The sequence below is a fragment of the Netta rufina genome (assembly GCF_964035555.1).
Source record: "Netta rufina genome assembly, chromosome: 1".
NCBI lineage: Eukaryota > Metazoa > Chordata > Aves > Anseriformes > Anatidae > Netta > Netta rufina.
The window spans coordinates 115062264-115079581 of NC_140123.1; the positions used below are offsets into that span (position 1 = coordinate 115062264).

At 37.8% G+C, this 17318-nt stretch overlaps 1 protein-coding gene across 1 annotated transcript in view; it reads left to right on the forward strand.

Annotated features, from left to right (window-relative positions):
• Nucleotides 1–6789: 6789 nt before the first annotated feature.
• GUCA1C (guanylate cyclase activator 1C) overlaps nt 6790–17318 on the forward strand; it is a gene marked incomplete at both ends in the record, with an annotated part of 32052 nt that continues 21523 nt past the window's right edge. Inside the window, one exon of the mRNA XM_084291947.1 lies at nt 6790–6993. Coding sequence (XP_084148073.1) covers nt 6790–6993 — 204 coding nt within the window. The remainder of the gene's footprint in view (nt 6994–17318) is intronic.

Consider the following 17318-nt stretch of genomic DNA (forward strand, 5'->3'; position numbering starts at 1 on the left):
ATTTAGTAAGTAAATGAAGTTGGAGGACTTAGAATACATTTCTTCTTTTGTATCTGCTATGGAAAAGATTTGGTAAAATCTTCATACTCAACCTTGTACATTGAACATGTGATTTGTAAGGTAGGAGAAATTTTTTCTGTTCTCCCATCTTCCTGGTAGTTTCTATCACTTCAGTGGATATCAATATCCTCTAAGAACATGGAAGTTTGGAACAGATTAGAGAATTCCTAAAAATGCAAGCTTGTTAAATTGGAAGATCCATTGAAATTTCTCTTTCCAACTAAGTAAAATGGCTGATAGGAACCTAATTGAATGCACAAACTGAACATGTGACCTCCACTTAAACTAGATAGCACTTTTCTTGAATCTTCAAACAGCTTTGGAACCCAAACCATTTCCCCCATTTCTTTCTTTTCAAATTGTTATTGCAAATCTGAATGCAGTTTTTCAGAGCTTCGAGTTCCAGCAGTTTACTCTTAACAGTGAATGCTGGTATGCTGACATGATGATGAAAATAGCTTAAATTTGAAAAAATAAATAAATAAAATATAACAAAATAAAATAAATAAATTGTAATACACCATCAATTTTGTCTGGAAACTCTGTTCGTTACTTTCTAAACTCTACCAGATTTCCCATGTCTTTATTTTAATTGCATGCTGTGATTAAGCTCTTACATTCCTTTTTTTAAAAACACTGAAGTTGTGCCTTCCTGTTCATAGCATGCAACTTCTTAGTGAAGACAGATTCTCTGAGATGTATTTGTCTCAGCTTTTAAGATTGAAACAGAGTTCTCTTTATCAATTCTCAGTTAAAAACAAAACAAAACAAAAAACACTTGAATAAATGTTGTCCTTTCTGATATTTTTTCATCTTAAAATTTGTTACCAATTGCAGCAGTCAGGAACTGTTTTAGGGATCATGGCTGTGTGAGACAACTTTGCAGAACAGTTAGTGCCGCATAGCACAGTGGTGATGAAATTCCTCTTGAGGAATATTTAGTATAAAAGGTCAAAAGATTTTTCCCACATCTTTCCTTTAAATTGAATTCCATGCTGTTTTTATTTTTCTGTATTGCCTTTCAGGATGTAATGCCGAATCTGATAATAAGAAAATATCAATTTCTTCCTTGTTTTCTTTGTCCAACCCTTATTAATAGATCTTTCAATTATTTGGGGGTCCTTCTGACAAAAAAATAAAAAAAAAAGAGGGGATGAGAAAACAAAACTTCCCAGCCTTTTCAGGCAGAACTCAGCAATGCAAAAAGCTGGAATTTGGGTGGCAAAAAATCAGGGAAAACTTTTTGGGTAGGTTATACAGTAAGTTCCTGTAACCACCTGAGTTCATTCTGCTGTTGTCCATACTTGAACTGTGGATATGCTTTAGAGGACATTGTTTGCATGTCATTTGTTCTGGGTTACCATTATGGGTAATTAGCTAGTAATTCTCCACGTTTAAATGCTTATTTATAGTACTTCTCAATAGAAATGTGACATAGAATAGAAAAGTTCTGTTGGAAGGGACCAATGAAGATCATTGAGTCCAACTGCCTGACCTCTTCAGGGCTAACCAGAAGTTAAAGTATATTAATTGAGGGTGTTGTCCGAGGGAGAGAGAGGAGAATCACCTTTTTTGACTGGCTGGCGATGCTGTGTTTATTGCATCCCTAAATGAGGATTACCCTCTTGGCTGCCAGGGCACACTAATGGCTCATGTTGAGCCTGCTGTCAACCAGTACCCCCAGGTCTCTTTCTGCACAGCTGCTCTCCAGTCACTCATCTGTCCCTCTGTACCTGTGTCTGGCATTGTTCTGTCCCTGCAGCACCTGGCATGTACCCTTGTTGAATTTCATGCCATTGGTGATTGATCGACCAATGCTCCAATATATCTAGATTCTCTGCAAGGCCCCTCATCCTTTAAGACAGCCAACAGCACCTCGCAGTTTAGTATCATCATCAAACTTGCTAAGGATGCATTCAATTTCCACATACAGGAAGGAGTACAGGCTTGCCTTTAGCCAGGATATAAAACAAAATAGCCTCTCTAGGTTTGAAAGACTATTTTAATTCTTAAAAAAAAAAAAAAAAAAAAAAAAAAAAAAAAAGTGAAAATAATTTTGTCCCTCACCACATCTACAAAGCAGAGTATGTGAGCAAAACACAGTAACGCTGTGAATTGCAAACACAGCTTGTCAAGGAAAGCTTATTAGCCTAAGGGGGAAAATGGCAGAATTACTGAAGTGCATTCAGAGAGTAAATGACATTCAATTTCAAATATTTCTAGTTATTGAACACAAGAAGAAAAATGTGGTGTGTCTTGGGCTTCCTAAATTGGCTGTGTGTCTGTGTACAAGAATATATGGACAAGGATTATTTGTAGTTTGGGAGATGTTCCCTGGTGTGCTGGAGCTCAGTGTGCTCAGTTTCCTACCGAGTCTCTCTGTGCCCAGACACTCAGGGGGAATGTGGTGTTTTGCATGCTGTGAATCCCTGTGCTGGTTCACAGAGCACTAATCTTGACCTTTAGATAATCCCCGACTCTACACCAGCAAGGACTGACAAATGAAATGCAATTACTACTGTCAAATTAAGTTATGATTTACTTCTTAAATGTAAGATTTCTTTTCAAGGCTGGTGGTGCTGAGTATGTTATTTTTGTTTTTCGGTTTTAGTTTTTAGTCAGTTTATAAACATTAACTGTAAAATTCACCAAAAGGAATTATTGAAACAATGATATTTAGTATGCTTTTGAAGGAAGGATAACTTTTATTATTTTTCCGGTCTTTTTCTTCTCACATAGGGTGGTGGGAAGGGAATAGGTTTGGTTGTCTTTTTTTTTTTTTTTTTTTCTAACACCAAAAAAAAAGATAACGTGGTGTCTGTGTTGCATAAGAGTTCCAGACAGAAAATGATGTCACCTCAATTCTTTATATAAAGGTCTTCAGTAGAATTAGAATATTATTTAAGTGACCTTACCAACATTTTAGAAACAATTTACAAAATTCATTTCAAGAGACATCTGTCAAAGTTTACAAGAACCACTGGTAATTAACTAATTTAGAAAAAAAATCAACATAAGAAGAAGTATTAAAGGTTAATTGTGGTCTAGCTGTCTCCTTAGTGTGTGCTGTCACAACTCTTCTGATTTTCTTCTCTTACTAGCTATATCAGTGTCACCCAATTTTGTCTCTGTACACATCATGGTTTTGACAACAGGCAGATTCCTACATGTGTTTTGCTTTGGCCTCTTAGAGAACAGGTATAGGACATAATAATAAATCACTGATCTACAGGTTTATTACTGTGTATTCAGAGTTGCATATTTTCAGATAGAAGCACACTGAAAAGCTCATAGGAAAACTTAAATAGAAAGTATCCTAATAAGGAAGTGTTAAGCCTGCGGGAAAAGGTGATGGGAAGATGCAAATGAAAACTGTAAGCAAAATAATCTGACATCAATAATTTTATGATAAATATGTAAACTACAAATAAACTGGGTTTGCCTGTATTGTAGCCAGACATCCATCTAGGATAGGACCTTTTTCACAAACAGCTTTGTTTTTTTCCAAAATAATTGGCCTTCATTCCTTCAGTCTGACCACCAGCTGGATAAAGATAAGGCAATTAAACATTCTTTGGATCATGTCTGGACAGTAAAAATAGCCCTACTCATTAGTCAGCTCAAAAGTACTTCTGGTCTCCTGTTCTGTCTCCAGCAGTAGCTAGGGGCATATATCTGGGGAACAGATGCCCCTCAGCCACCATCCCTGCTTCTAGCAGCCCATGGCTGCTTAGTCAGATAACAACGTCCATAAATTTTTTCATGAACTTTTCTTATACATAATTGTCTAATTGCATTTTGAACCTATATTTGTTTACTTCTGTGGGACAATTAGTTCCATGGTGTAATAATGCAAACGTTTAATTTTTTTAAGACTTCCAAGTGATCCTTTCTCAAATTATTTTGCAGAAACATTTCAAATAGTTCTGGAAATAGAGTAAGATTTTTTCAGTTCAGAGGCCTGCAATTTTTATGGCCACAAGTAAGATTGTTGCATCTCACTGTAGCAAAGGGATCAAATAAAAAATTCTAAATGGTGCTATTTTCCTACATACTTCAAGTGCAAGCTATGAATTGCAGAGACTGATGGTGCTAATATATAGCACTTTGAGGCTTAGTCAGAATTTTGCTATGGGCAAAATGCTGGGGTTAGAGTTTACTCCCTTGAAGCTTTCCCATAAAAGAGCTCTTGATATCTCTGTCGTGATACCATGGGATTTGCTGTCTGCGATTTTAGGTTTCAAATGCTCATTATATTTCCCCCCATATTTCATAGCATCATGTGTAGAAAACTTGACATTAACTAGACAATTTATCAGAGCCTCAAGGGCCTTTATTTTATAACCTGTGTTAGTGATCTTGAGTAACTTCCATTACATCATGAAGGTCTAAGTCAGGTGTCATCCGGTAGAGTGTGCAGAGGCTCCACGTGACGTGTTTTTTTGGTTCTGTTTTTTTCCATGCCCATGTGCAAAGCTGTTGATGATGAGGTCTTTGGAATGGGGACTTCTTTGGAATTGAAATCCATTTTTCAACCTGATATGTAAACTCAGCTTCTTATTTCCAGGCCACGTACTTCTTTTATGGAATCAAATTATTTTTTTCATCTTTTCTTGTAGGGCCATACATTTTCAAAGTCCTGTCAGTCTCTCTGCTCTGTGTTTGTTTTCCTCTTCCAGCTGCTTTTCCCCCAATATTACATTGCCGTTATGTTGCCTGTAGATATGCAATCCAAAGTTTTCACTACCTTGTTATTCTCCCTCATTCTGCTTCTTGACTTTGCTTTGTAGCATCATACATATGAAGATATGTAATCCCTGACTAACCTTGGTGTGTAAATAGAATGAACCTGAAACAATTGTGCTTTAACCAGAGAAGCCTGTTTTCCTCGGAGTGAAAGTGAGGATAGTGTTAAATTGCTAAAAAAAAAAAAAAGTTGCCAACATAACCCTTAAGTTCTGTACTTCACTATAATCCACCAGTAAAGCTATGCTAACAGGAATGTGGCCTACAAGGACTCCTTTGAAAACATTTCCTATTTGCATTTGATTTTTCTTCCATGTTTCATGTTTCATTTTTCTTCTGGACTATTTTGCCATTCTAATTTTACATGATTAGTGTGTCCCAAATCTTTATTCGCCTGAAAAATTAAACAGAGCTCAAAACACACAAAGGCAGCATGGTCCAGGGTCATTCATGCCTCCCTCTCTGTGCACACACAACTAATGTACCATAGAGATGAAATTTCTAAAGCATCTGTCTCTCATGGCTGTTGTGTTGACTATTCCCAACTAAACCAGACTGACTCTTCACTCAAAAGAAAATTCAGGTTATGCAGCTATACACTTCTCCATGGGAGGACTGCATTCGGCTGCAATTATTCAATTTCTCTATACAAAATAAGCAGCTTTTCACTCACTCTGTTGCTGGTCACTCTTTTCCATCCCACTCAATTGATCTATTTTCTTGTACAACACACTGTTTTGTGAGACCAGGCAATGCAAAGCTTAAATAAAGTAGTTTCAGCTAACTATATTTATTAGTATTCAATTTTATTGCAAGCTTTTACCTGGATCTGTTCTTACAGTTGTTCCCTGGTACAACCACACTAAAATTCATGCTGACCTAAGGGAAGGGAAAGCATGAGACTGCATGCACAGTGGCAGTGGGGGGAACATTTTTTAGGACAGCAGTAACTTATGTAAGACTCAGACACTTGTACAAATGCTTTCTAAAGACAATGTCATGGTATAGTTGTATAGTGTATAGTTGTTTTCATTTTTTCAGGTTATCCAAGTCAAATAATTTTATAGTTTTGGCCTATAAGGTAATACCTTGTACTTGGACCAATGTATATAGAGAAGTACTAAAAATGAAAAGTCAGTTGCTTTAAGGCAGCCATCCAAAAAGTATCCAAAATATTATCCAGCTATTAAAATAAGGATAGAAGAAATGTTCATAGAAGCTTTACTTGAGGGTGGTATTTGAAACTCACTCACCAAAACATTATTTATGTGCTTTTTACTATTTAAAACTCTTTCAGCTCCTGTAGATGTATCTTGATGTCCCACGGTAGGACTTAGATCGACTTCTTGTTTCCTCTAATGTATTCAGTAGCTTATCTTTTCTTTTGTAACCTCTTCCCAGGAAAAAAAAAAAAAAAAAAAAAAAAAAAAAAAAAAAAAAAGGTGAGAAGGGAAACTGACTGCAACTCATCTAACCTTCAGGTTACCAATATGCTGTAGTTTCTATCAAGACTCCACAAGTTACTGTGAAGAGTGTGTGCTTTCTTTGTAAATATAACCACTGCAACAGTGAAAGGACATCTGGGCTGAAGGTCTAGTTAAAACCTTGTGAATTATTAAAACAGGTTTAGAAACTACTTTCAAAGTCCCTGCGTGTTGCTTACTCAATATTCATCCAGTTTATATAGCTTTAGCACCACAGATGCCAACACAAGATGAGAATCAGCACAATGTGTCCTCATGCCCTGCTGAGGCTCTGCAAACTGACTGTGCACAAAGACTGTGATCAGCTGATAAAACCATGGTGCCCTGAAACTGGGCACTGGTAATCTTGCTAGGGTGCTATATTTACTTAGTCTATATTGGTAGCGATCTATAAGAGGTTTAAAGTAGCTCTCAGTGGCAGAGCTGGTGTTTGAATGATTGTTGCTGGGAAGCAAGAATGAACGTTTGGATGAATAAATACTGAAAAAGGTTACCTGGTATGTTTGACACTATGGGTGCTGCTGGATCAGCTGATGACATTAATGCTATGGAAATTCACCATTGGTACACAAAATTTATGAAGGAGTGCCCATCTGGACAACTTTGTCTGCATGAGTTTAAACAAGTCCTGGATCTGCATGGACTTACTCCTGAAGCTAACAGCTATGTTGAACAAGTATTTCACACATTTGACATGAATAAGGTAAGAATTTATTTTTAACTTTGTGACATTCTTATGGCTATACCATTTTATATGTTCAGCAACATGTCTCAGGGTGCTGGTAATGCTGGCCATTCAGAGGTAATGGAAGTGAATCAAAGGTGATTCAATAGAAAACTACTGGCAAATAAATGGGAATGGCAGGTAAAAAATTTTGAATGCTCTGTTCCCAGCACGTTTTGCTGTTTTGGAAATCGCCTACGTTCTAATATTTGTTGAATAACTTCTCATCTTCGTAACATGTATTTTTATTTTTATTCTCTGTGAGTGTTTGTAGTTGGAAGTTTATTTGCATAACTCTACTTGAAAAAATATTTTTAAAAGCACTAAATTTTTGTCTGGGTCCATTGTTGTTAATGCTTTAAGAATATAAAACACAGCCATGATAGAATTTCTTCTGTCACCAAATAAAAGGTTTCTGGATCCATTCTGAGCACCTGGTATGACTTAGGTTGGTATCGGTCAATCCCCCTTTTCCAAAGACACATCTTTCTGATTTTAATCCCTCATCCCAATTTTACTTCTTAACATCCTAGGTTAACACAAAAGCCTCCAGGAGCTGTTGGTTGCCGTTCTGTCATTTGTTCTTCCAACTCAGATTTCATACAGTTTCCTTCCAGCCATGAGACTTCCAGCCAGAAGATTGTGCCTTGTTATTTTCTCCTTGAGCCAAATGAGAAAATAAAAATTTCTATTAAATACAGAAATGGAGAGTCATCTGTAATTCCTACAGAAATGTTTGTCCTTGACTGAAGTAAGGTTTAGGCTGATTTGTCAATAGTAGAAACAACAATCAAAGTCAGCTTCCAGCTGAAAAAGCAAATGGGTCTATCATGGAGTAAAAACATTAATACATAAATAAGTAAAATCATTAGTGTATCAGAAAATTGAGCCCTCAACTTGCTTAAGTCACTTTTCAGAAAACTGGAATGTGAAACGAACACTTCTTGAAAATCAGATTTCTGTCAAGGTGACGGCATCCCAGCAAGACCAACTGCAGGCATCAGGAAACTGGGTACTTGCCGTGGAATAGCTGAGGATGGGGAGAGGGAATAGCAAAGTACCATTTTGAATAGTTTTGCACCAACAGAAATACCCAGGAGAACTTGTCACTACTGTTGCTAGTGGTTTCTATCTTTGAAAATACCTATTCTACTCAGTAAATAGTGTGGCCAGTACAGGCAGCAAGTGCAGAATAAGTTAGATCACAAACTTTCAGGGTGCAATTGCTCTTTACCACCTCTTTCAGCTTTTTCTACTATCTGTAACCCTTGTCATAGTAAATATAATTAAAACTGTAACAGTTTTCTTCACTTGTTTGTAATACTCATAGTACTTAGAATGTGGTTATTGATGTTGATATCTGCTTTTTATATACTTGAGGAATTACAGTTCAACAGATTACAGTTGTGGAAAACAGTTTTCCATGTCTATGTTATTTCCATAGGAAAAAAAAATATGTTGTCAAAGTAGCTAGCCTTTCTGTATGAGGACAAGACATGTGTGTACCTGGCACCTGTCTAAATAGGGAAAGAGCTCAAAACTAACAAGGGGGAGAGCTTTATAAAAAGGGGAATGTCTTTTAGTTGATCAGCTGTGGTTTTTGTTTTTGTTTTTTTTTTTACCAGTTACTGATGACAGAGCCTTCCTTCTAGTTCAAATAGCTTAGTATCCAGGGAGTAGCTTGCTCAGGTTATCTGATGAATACTAAGACATAGGCCTTAAACTTGCCAGGTTATACACCCATCAGAGTTTTATTGCTACATGGTCCCATCTAGTGATCTCTAATCCTGTTCTCTCCTCAACCCATAACATTTTAATCAATCGACATATTTCAATAAAATTTCATGGAGTAGGAATTTTAGCTTATTAGTTCCTAAAGTTGTCATAAAAATTGGCAGCTGGGTAGCAGGGACACACCCAGGATGATTGCCCCACTCATGCAGAACTCAGCTTTTATTCATTGTTCAAGGCAGCAGCTGGTTGGCACAGCAATCAGGCACTTGTTTTCTTTTGCCTGGTGAGGATGCAGGGTGGAGCCAGGGTACCAGGGTGAGGAGATTTAGCAGACAATAGACAGAGTCTGTACAAATGAAGGCTTTTGTTTTGCTCTTCCCAGAAGAGCTTGTTTAATTAATGTTCCATGTTAGACAGAAAAAGATGTTTCAATATTTTATCCATTTGGAAGTCTTCCCCCCATTTTGATGAAATTAAACAATGATTTGGCCTTTAGGGCTTCATAAAATCCACTATAAAACTGCTTATGCTAGGCTTAAAACTTCATTATTTAATAATGAGCTCCAGCTAAAGATCTGATCTTCATTTCCAGTTCTGCAAGATGTTTTAACAATCAGACATTAGCTACTGTAATCTGAGGCATGGATTTCATTGTATATTTTCTTAATTGAGCTGTTGCGGCAGAAGGCTCAGGAAAAGGTATTTTGAAGGCAGGATTGGCAGGGCACTTTAAGAATCGTCGTATACCTGTGATTGTACGGTCTGTATCCTTTTGCAGCAGGGAATATTAAGACAAATGTGACATCTACTCCCAGATAAAAGGCTGTCAAGTTTTTCTCCTTGTCCAATCTGTTTGTATAATTTAGTGGTTAGAAAGGCTTAAAGAAATGCATTAACTGAACTGCAGTGTTTTACCTCAGTATAGCAACAGGATTCAGATACTACACATAGCATCTAGATGAGCTTGGTTATGTTTTTCTCTTGTAACACATGGAATTTTTATGGCTTGTCATGGGCTTTCTTAGAAAATGTCCTCATACTGCTCTTGATCATTCTGACCATATCAACTCTTCCCTAACACAAGTGTGACTTCTGAGTAGTGCAATCAAAATGGATTTGTCTTTTGGATGCTGGTCTTAATGCAGAAATCCAGCTCGAGGCTCCTTTCCATGCTAAGCTCAGCCAAAGGATCTTACTACAAGATGACTCAGCTCTTCGCACATTACATGAACCAAGCCTCTCTGCCTTCTCTCATACTTCCGTGGCATAACAGCCTACCTGATCCAGTCAGCAAAAACTATTTAAGTACTTCTTAATAGAATAAGGAGATATCCTCTTTTATCTGTTTGTGAAAAAAGCTACGTATAAATCAACTTTCTGACAGGTCATAACATTTAGAAATGCTAAAAGTTATTATTCAGACTGCCTTGCCCACTGCAAGTTGAAAACTACAGGGATGTTTTTCTTTTTTTCTAAAGTCTATGTGTTATTTTTCTTCTGCTAGAGGATCGGATTTTGTCTACTGCCATGATAGTAAAGATCTCTTGCCAAAACTTTGACATTACTGAATGAGGAAAAATTCGGGATCTCATATCTTGCAGTATGTCTGTCATTTAGGAATTGAGGTTGTAAGCAAATAACAGAGTTGGTGTGCTGCAGGCTTCTTTCTGAACCTGAAATTGCTGGAGGTGGCTTTATCAGCTTCCAGTTTCAATAAGACATGCTTGAAATATACTGATTTCCATCACTGTATTATCTGGGAACCCATCACTGAGATTGTGTGAATAGAACTTGTGTTAAATGGATTATGCAAATGAAGCAATATGATTACATTTTAGTTACTCTTACTGCTTAAGAATTATATAACTAAGGGCATGTTCCTACTTCTTTTTACATCAAGATTATATGAGAGGTATTTATCTCCTACTTCGGATAGATAGGATGTAATTCAAATTCAAAGTATGTGTTTTAATTGGAGGGTCATGAAGAGTGCTTTCAAACCCTTCGAAGAAGTCCTAAATCTAACTAGCTCTGATTTATGTACTTTTTTCTGTTTCTGGTCTGTGAAATTCACTTTTTTTTTTTTTTTTTTTTTTTTTAGATAACCTGATGTCTCCTGTGTGAGGTTATCAGAACATTTGTATTCAATGCCAATGTTATCCTACTGTGTGGTCTGTTTATATAGTATCCTCTGTCAGCTGGATGAACATGCATTAGTACGCATTAGTGTCACCATATACATCATTAGTATTTTGCAGGATTTGTGATTCTCTCTGTTTTACAAAGGGTTGAAAGTAAAACCCCCCATACAAGACACAGAATTTGCTGCACCATTTCACAGTTTAGGAAGCATTCAAAGTCATCATAGCCAGCACATTTTTAGTGCAAAGCATTATGATTTTAGTAAGAGTATCAGGGCTGCAAACCTGACACAGGCTTGTACACAGCATAAGCAAAAATGTCATGTTTCATCTTCAAGATAGCCCATGAAGATGCAGGATGAGCCCTGAGAACATGTCGAGGTGTTGAGGTAGCTCTGGCCAGGGAGATGTATGTGCTTATTGACAAACCTGCTTGTGTTCAAACAGATTGCGGAGGATGATCCTATGGAGTTTCTATTTTTGCCTAATAGGGATTACCTAATCTGCAGGGATCTTTGAGAGGTTTATGGTAGTTTTACAGCTCCTGGACTGTGGTTCAGCTCTAGCTGGAGGCAAGCCAAGGAACGCAGGAGCACTGTGTAAACAGTGCAGTGTGGATGGAGAGGAAGGGCGGACAGCGTTATGGGTGCTGGGGAATCAGCAGATGATTTTGCTGCAATACAAAACAGTGAATGGTACAAGAGATTTATGAACCATTGCCCTTCTGGACAGCTTACTCTCCATGAGTTTAAGACAATACTCGGTCTATGTGATATGAACCCTCAGGCGAACATGTATGTTGAGCAGGTGTTTCAGATTTTTGACATGAATCAGGTAAGAAACTTTCTTGGACTATTTTCATCATAAAATGTGTATGTTAGTTTGCACAGTGGAAGATTTTGGCTTAGTGATATCAAGTAAGGAGGAGTAGGTAAACAGAAGTTGTTTTGGTGTTTTTTGTTTCACTTTTTCTCATCAGCACAGCTTAAATTCAGAAAACTGGATTTGTTGGATTCTTTCCAATGTCTTTTAGGGGGTTTAAGAGAAGAGCTCTTCAAAAATCTACCAGAAATGTTTGATTCCTTGCAGGTAGGACTGGCCAAAAGTCTGAAAATTGTCATGTTCCTCCCTTTCGCTGTTGAAATTTTGCGTGAATATTTCTGTCTTCATTCTCTTTTTAAAACATGTTTTTCCCCACTGTTTCTAAAGTAAAGTTTCTTCAGCTGTATTAGGCTGCATTTTGGGGGACATTTACAATAAATATCATTTTATTTTCTTTATCTGATTACTACCATTCTTGTTGTTATTTGGAAAGTTTGTAAAACAGTAATACAGCTGTTATATTTCCCTTCCCAACTCCTTAAAAATAATAATAATAATAATTCTGAGCAGAGGAAGGATGATAGACTCAAATTATTACATTAAATCAGAATTCCCAAGATGGTGTTATTTGTTCTAAATATAAATGGAAAGAATCAAGAAGTGCAGAGGAAAAAGAAAAAAAAATAGAATCACAAATACAATTAGGCAAGAATAAGATAAGTAGATACCAGCCATCCAGGAGGAAGGAGAAATAAGAAAACTGGAAAATAAACAACATATATGTATATATATATATATAAAATGAAAATGTACGAAGAGTGAAAAGAAGAAGTAGTCTAACCTCAACTTGGTATATTAGTTCAAACCCTTGTGGAATTGAAATGCAGGTTGCAGAGAAGGAGTGTTAAAAAGATAGTTAAAATCTTAGTGACAGATCCCTTTTCTATCCAAAACTGAGCTGACACTTGGACAAAAAAAAAAAAAAAAAAGCGTATAGGAATAAACGTGGTAGTCTGTTGAGCTGCAGTAAGAGGTAAAAGAAGAGGCTAGGAATAGCAGCCCCAAGATCCAGCACTTTGGGCATTGCTCCATAGAGCCCACCTTTCCCACAAGCCAAGGAAAGCACTTGGACAGAATTGCTGAACACCAATATGCAATTGCTATTTAGCAGCTGCAACAAATCATTGCATCTCTAGCTGGAGCCACTAGGAGATGCAAGTTGCTCACAGTGTCTGCTGGGCTTGGGAACAGCTTGAGACACCAAAGAGAACATCAAAACGATGGTGCTTGATTGAAGAAGGCAGGCTCTCCTTTCAATTACACATTTACTAATATTTCTGTCTTTTGGCTATCTTTTCCCTCTTCTAAAATGCTGAACTCAGTGTTTTGTTGTTTGTTTGTTTGTTTTTTTGCTGGTGAGGGGTGACAGAATAAATAAATAAATAAATAGAAAGGGTGCTTGAATAGCCAAAGTTCTTCCAAATGGCTGTGCTGTGTAGGCAGATAAGAAGCAGCAGCTAGGATTTAGAACTGTTAAAGAGCTGTACGTAACATTATTAACTTGAAAAATCCAATTTGTCTAAGCTGAAATCCTTTATGAAAACAGTCTGTGGCATCAAAATGTCATTGGGGTGGGAGTTAATTCAGAGACATGGCCCTTAATACAAAGATTTAGGGGACTCTTGAAACAAGAATTTATTAACTTAAATCGAAAATGATTTTTATTAATTTATGTTAAAAAGGTACTTACAGACAATTGATAATTGAGCATTTTTATTTTTTCTTCAAAATTAAGTACTGCCTTTTTTTTTTTTTTCTTCCCAGATTATCAGGGTGCAAAAGTTGAGGGATTTGTTTTCTTTCTATTTCTCCCAGTTAGAACCAGGCCACTTCCTTGACCTCTCAGGTTAGACTTGATGAGAGGACTGTTTTCTGTCGGTTCTAGTAAGACCACTTAAAAGTAACGGTTTAATAGTCATTACACTGCCTTTCTGTCCTCAGACAGAGGTTTTCAGTCCCACTTGCTTGACGTCAGTTCAGGAAAATCAGTGAACTTGCAATAGCTACAAAAAAGAAAGTATTCCTGACCCCACATGCATAGCTGCTTGAGGAGGATATGTTTCTCTGGTGACTAGAAACCTTAATGAAAACAACAGCTTCAGGAGGAGCCCCTTATTGTGTTAAGTCTTTGATTCCAAATGGGAAGCATAAGGTCAGTATCTCAGAATGCTTCCCATAATCATTAAAATGAAAACAACTGTGCTGCAAATGTTTCTGTGGGAAATATAAGACATTATTTCATTATGCACGGTCTGCTGGTTATTTATAGATACTGGTGTGTGTAGCTAACCAGATCAGCAGAATCATGTCTCTGAGTGCTTAGTTTAATGACAAAAACGCCTGGGCTAGAGTACATACAACTCAGGTAAGCACAATTCCTTTTCTCATCACCAGCACACGTATCATTGTGATCTCCATGTCAGGAATAATGAGGCAGTAGTAAAAAAAGGAGTCAGGCATAAAAGGCTTCTGTAGGTGTACTTCTAAATGGTCGCTGCTTTCTCCTTCTGTTTTAAGTTCATACATAAAGCCAAGGAGATCATTGTAGAAATATAATAGAAGACACACAAGGACTTTGATTATGACCTAACAAAGTTGTGCCAGTGCTGAATCAGTGTTTTCAGTGAGAGAATAGTCAAGTGACTGTACACCTGATCCCACACAGTTTGCCTTGTATGCTATGGGTAAGAGGCCATATGAAACAGTAAAGAACTCTCATCTCCTCCTCCCCATGCTGGAGTTAGCAGGAATTTAGTGAGTCCTCTGCTCTCAGGCAGAGAGACTGAAGATTGTGTCCTACTACAAACTTGCCTCATCATGGCAAAAGCTGTCTGGTTTACGGAGGAGAGGAAAACAACCCTTAAAAGAAAACCACCATTATGACAAAGATACAGGAGGGAGAAAGCCTAACTTGATCTCCTCACAAAAGGACTCTGAAGCTAGTTGGAGGTGGGCAGTAGCCATATGCATATGTGGAGCTCGCAGTGATACTGTTAACAGAGGGAGGTGACAGGATGGGGAAAGAAGAGCACTCCTCACTCAGCTGGCTAGGCTGGGAATATGGGAATGCCTGCAATGGTGCTTTCTGTGGTAGCTCCCCTCTGCAACTGATATGCACAGTGGTAGATGCCTTGTGAGGGTTAAACGACATCTGCAGGTGTCTGTAGACACTCAGCACCAGTGGGGCATCATTTGATAGCAGTGGAGCATGGGGGGGAAAGGAATGGGAGGAGAAAGAGAGGGCGTAAAGTCCAGCAGCACAAGCTGAATCACACAAGAGAGAGAAATGGCACTTTTCAGAGCAAACAGTGGGTAGGATTTGCTGAGGAAGGAAGAAGGCAGTGGGATTGGAGATCGTCAGAATCGATCCAAAAATCAAGGGGAAAAGACAAGAAATGAATACAACTTTTAGATAAGAATTTGTAGATAAGATTTTTATTCAAATGCATTTAAAACTTGTCATTTGCTACTTTGAGCACTAGCAATTGTCTTTTTTGTCTTATGCTTTAAAGAGGTAGTATTCAGTTGAATCTACCACAATCTAAAGATATGTGACCTTGTTTCACAACACAGGGTTTTAGTATCTGCTGCTCATAATTGAGTTACCACTGCTTTCATAATAAAGAGAGTACCTTCTTTAATATTTTACTTTTCTGCCATTTTTCATATCAAGATAGTTCCTAATAACCTTTCTGTGAAGAAAAAAAAAAAAAAATAGAAGACAGGAATAAAAAGAGGAGCAGCCACTATTATCAGCCTATGTGGAAGGGTTACTTTTTTATTATTTCTAAAGAAATCCAGATGGCATCATGCCTTCCAATACTGATGAGATTTTATACCATTTTCAGAGCAGAATTACTGAATCTGATGTTTTTCTCATGTTTGCCTACAGAAACAGTTTTGCTTTAGCTACAGTGTAAATTTTCTGTGTGCCCCATGTTCTTGCAATTTCACAGAAGTCTGTCCTTGAACCAACAATCTTCTTTATTATAGGATTGTCACATTTGGTGCAAGTACATTGTATCCCCATTACCTGTATGTACCACTTTCTTACTTCCCAAAATATTGTACAGACTCCAGAAAGCTCCTTGGCATCTCTAATGTAGAACTCAATAGATACTGAAATTTTATCTTGGTCTTTCACCATCAGTTTGGTTTGCCATAGATTGCTCATTTGAAACTGATTCACTGGGCTTCCTATCTACAGGCTAGTCCCTATAACCTTTGTTTCAGTGCTCTTTGAGATGGCTTTGCTATATGAATTTCTTCAGTGCAGCTCCACATTGTTATGACTTTTTTTTCTTATTATTTTTTTTTTTTAAGTAGAAATGTTCCAATGCCATTGGCTTTAGGAACAGGTGATTTCTGTAGAATTCTACTATCTCATCACACACTTTGCCTGCGAGTTTATTAACTGCTGTCAAACTATGCAGCAGGCTATAAATTTTAGCCTTTTTGTATGCTATAAATCTCACCTTGTGTTTTTGTTTTTTTTTGTTTGGTTGGCTTTGTTTTTTGTCATATGTAATATCAACATTACATACTATTCCAGTCTCCCACTAGGGGTTAAGGATGCTGTGACAGTGAACTATAAATCAGATCTTTTTCCCCAGGCATTTTTGCTGTCTTTTACAAATATTTTAGTTACTGTTATTAAATGAAAGGGATCCTGAAAACAAGTACTAAATTAAACTTGGAATGATTTTAAAGTAATGTTTTCTTGTTAGTTTTATGAGAAAGTGCAAAATCTGACAAAAGTCTGACTTCTAAGGCCCCAGCTTTACGTCAGCACAGCAGTCTTTGTAATGTGCTTCAGTCACCATGGGTACACTTTCTCATGACTTGTTATTTGGAAGAAAGTAGCAGGGGAAATGTGGGGAGTTTGGGGGCAGAAGGTGGGAAATATGGGTGGGAATGGAGAGGGATAAATAGATGTGGGCAATTCCCAAGTTCCCTATGCCTAAGAGGCATGCCTGGGAGCAGTGTTTGCAGAAGGTGATGTGATTCCACAAGAGCAGAGAGAGAAGAGGAAGGATGTCCAGGGCTGGGTGAGTTAATGATGAACAGTCCTTACCTGTCATATCGTGTGAAGTCTGCAGCCTGCCTAAGTTAGGTCCCTGGTGCCCTGTCCTTCTCTGGTATTTGATACAATGACTGTGCATCTTTTTTTTTTAAGGTATGATGGCTGAGGAAGAAAATTGGGCTTTTTTGTCAGGTTGTGCATAACCAAAAAGTTTGTCTGCTTATTTCCCTTCACCTCCCTTGTCCTTGCTTCCTTTTCCCTTACCCCCACTGCTCCAGCCTACGCTCATCTGCAGACAGCCAGTAGATTTCAGCTAGGGTGCTCCTCCCTCTGCAGAGAAGAGTGTTTTGTGGCAAGGATGGCATCCTGTTGTGTCCCCCTCCCTTTTTGCCTCAGCTCCAGTAGATGGCCTAAGCCCCACAGGGACTTTCCTGCCCTCCCTGAAGAGTGGCAACAGAACTGCTTGCTCAGCCCCAGGACCTCCCCCATGCCCACAGGCACCACAGACTGAACAGACACACTTC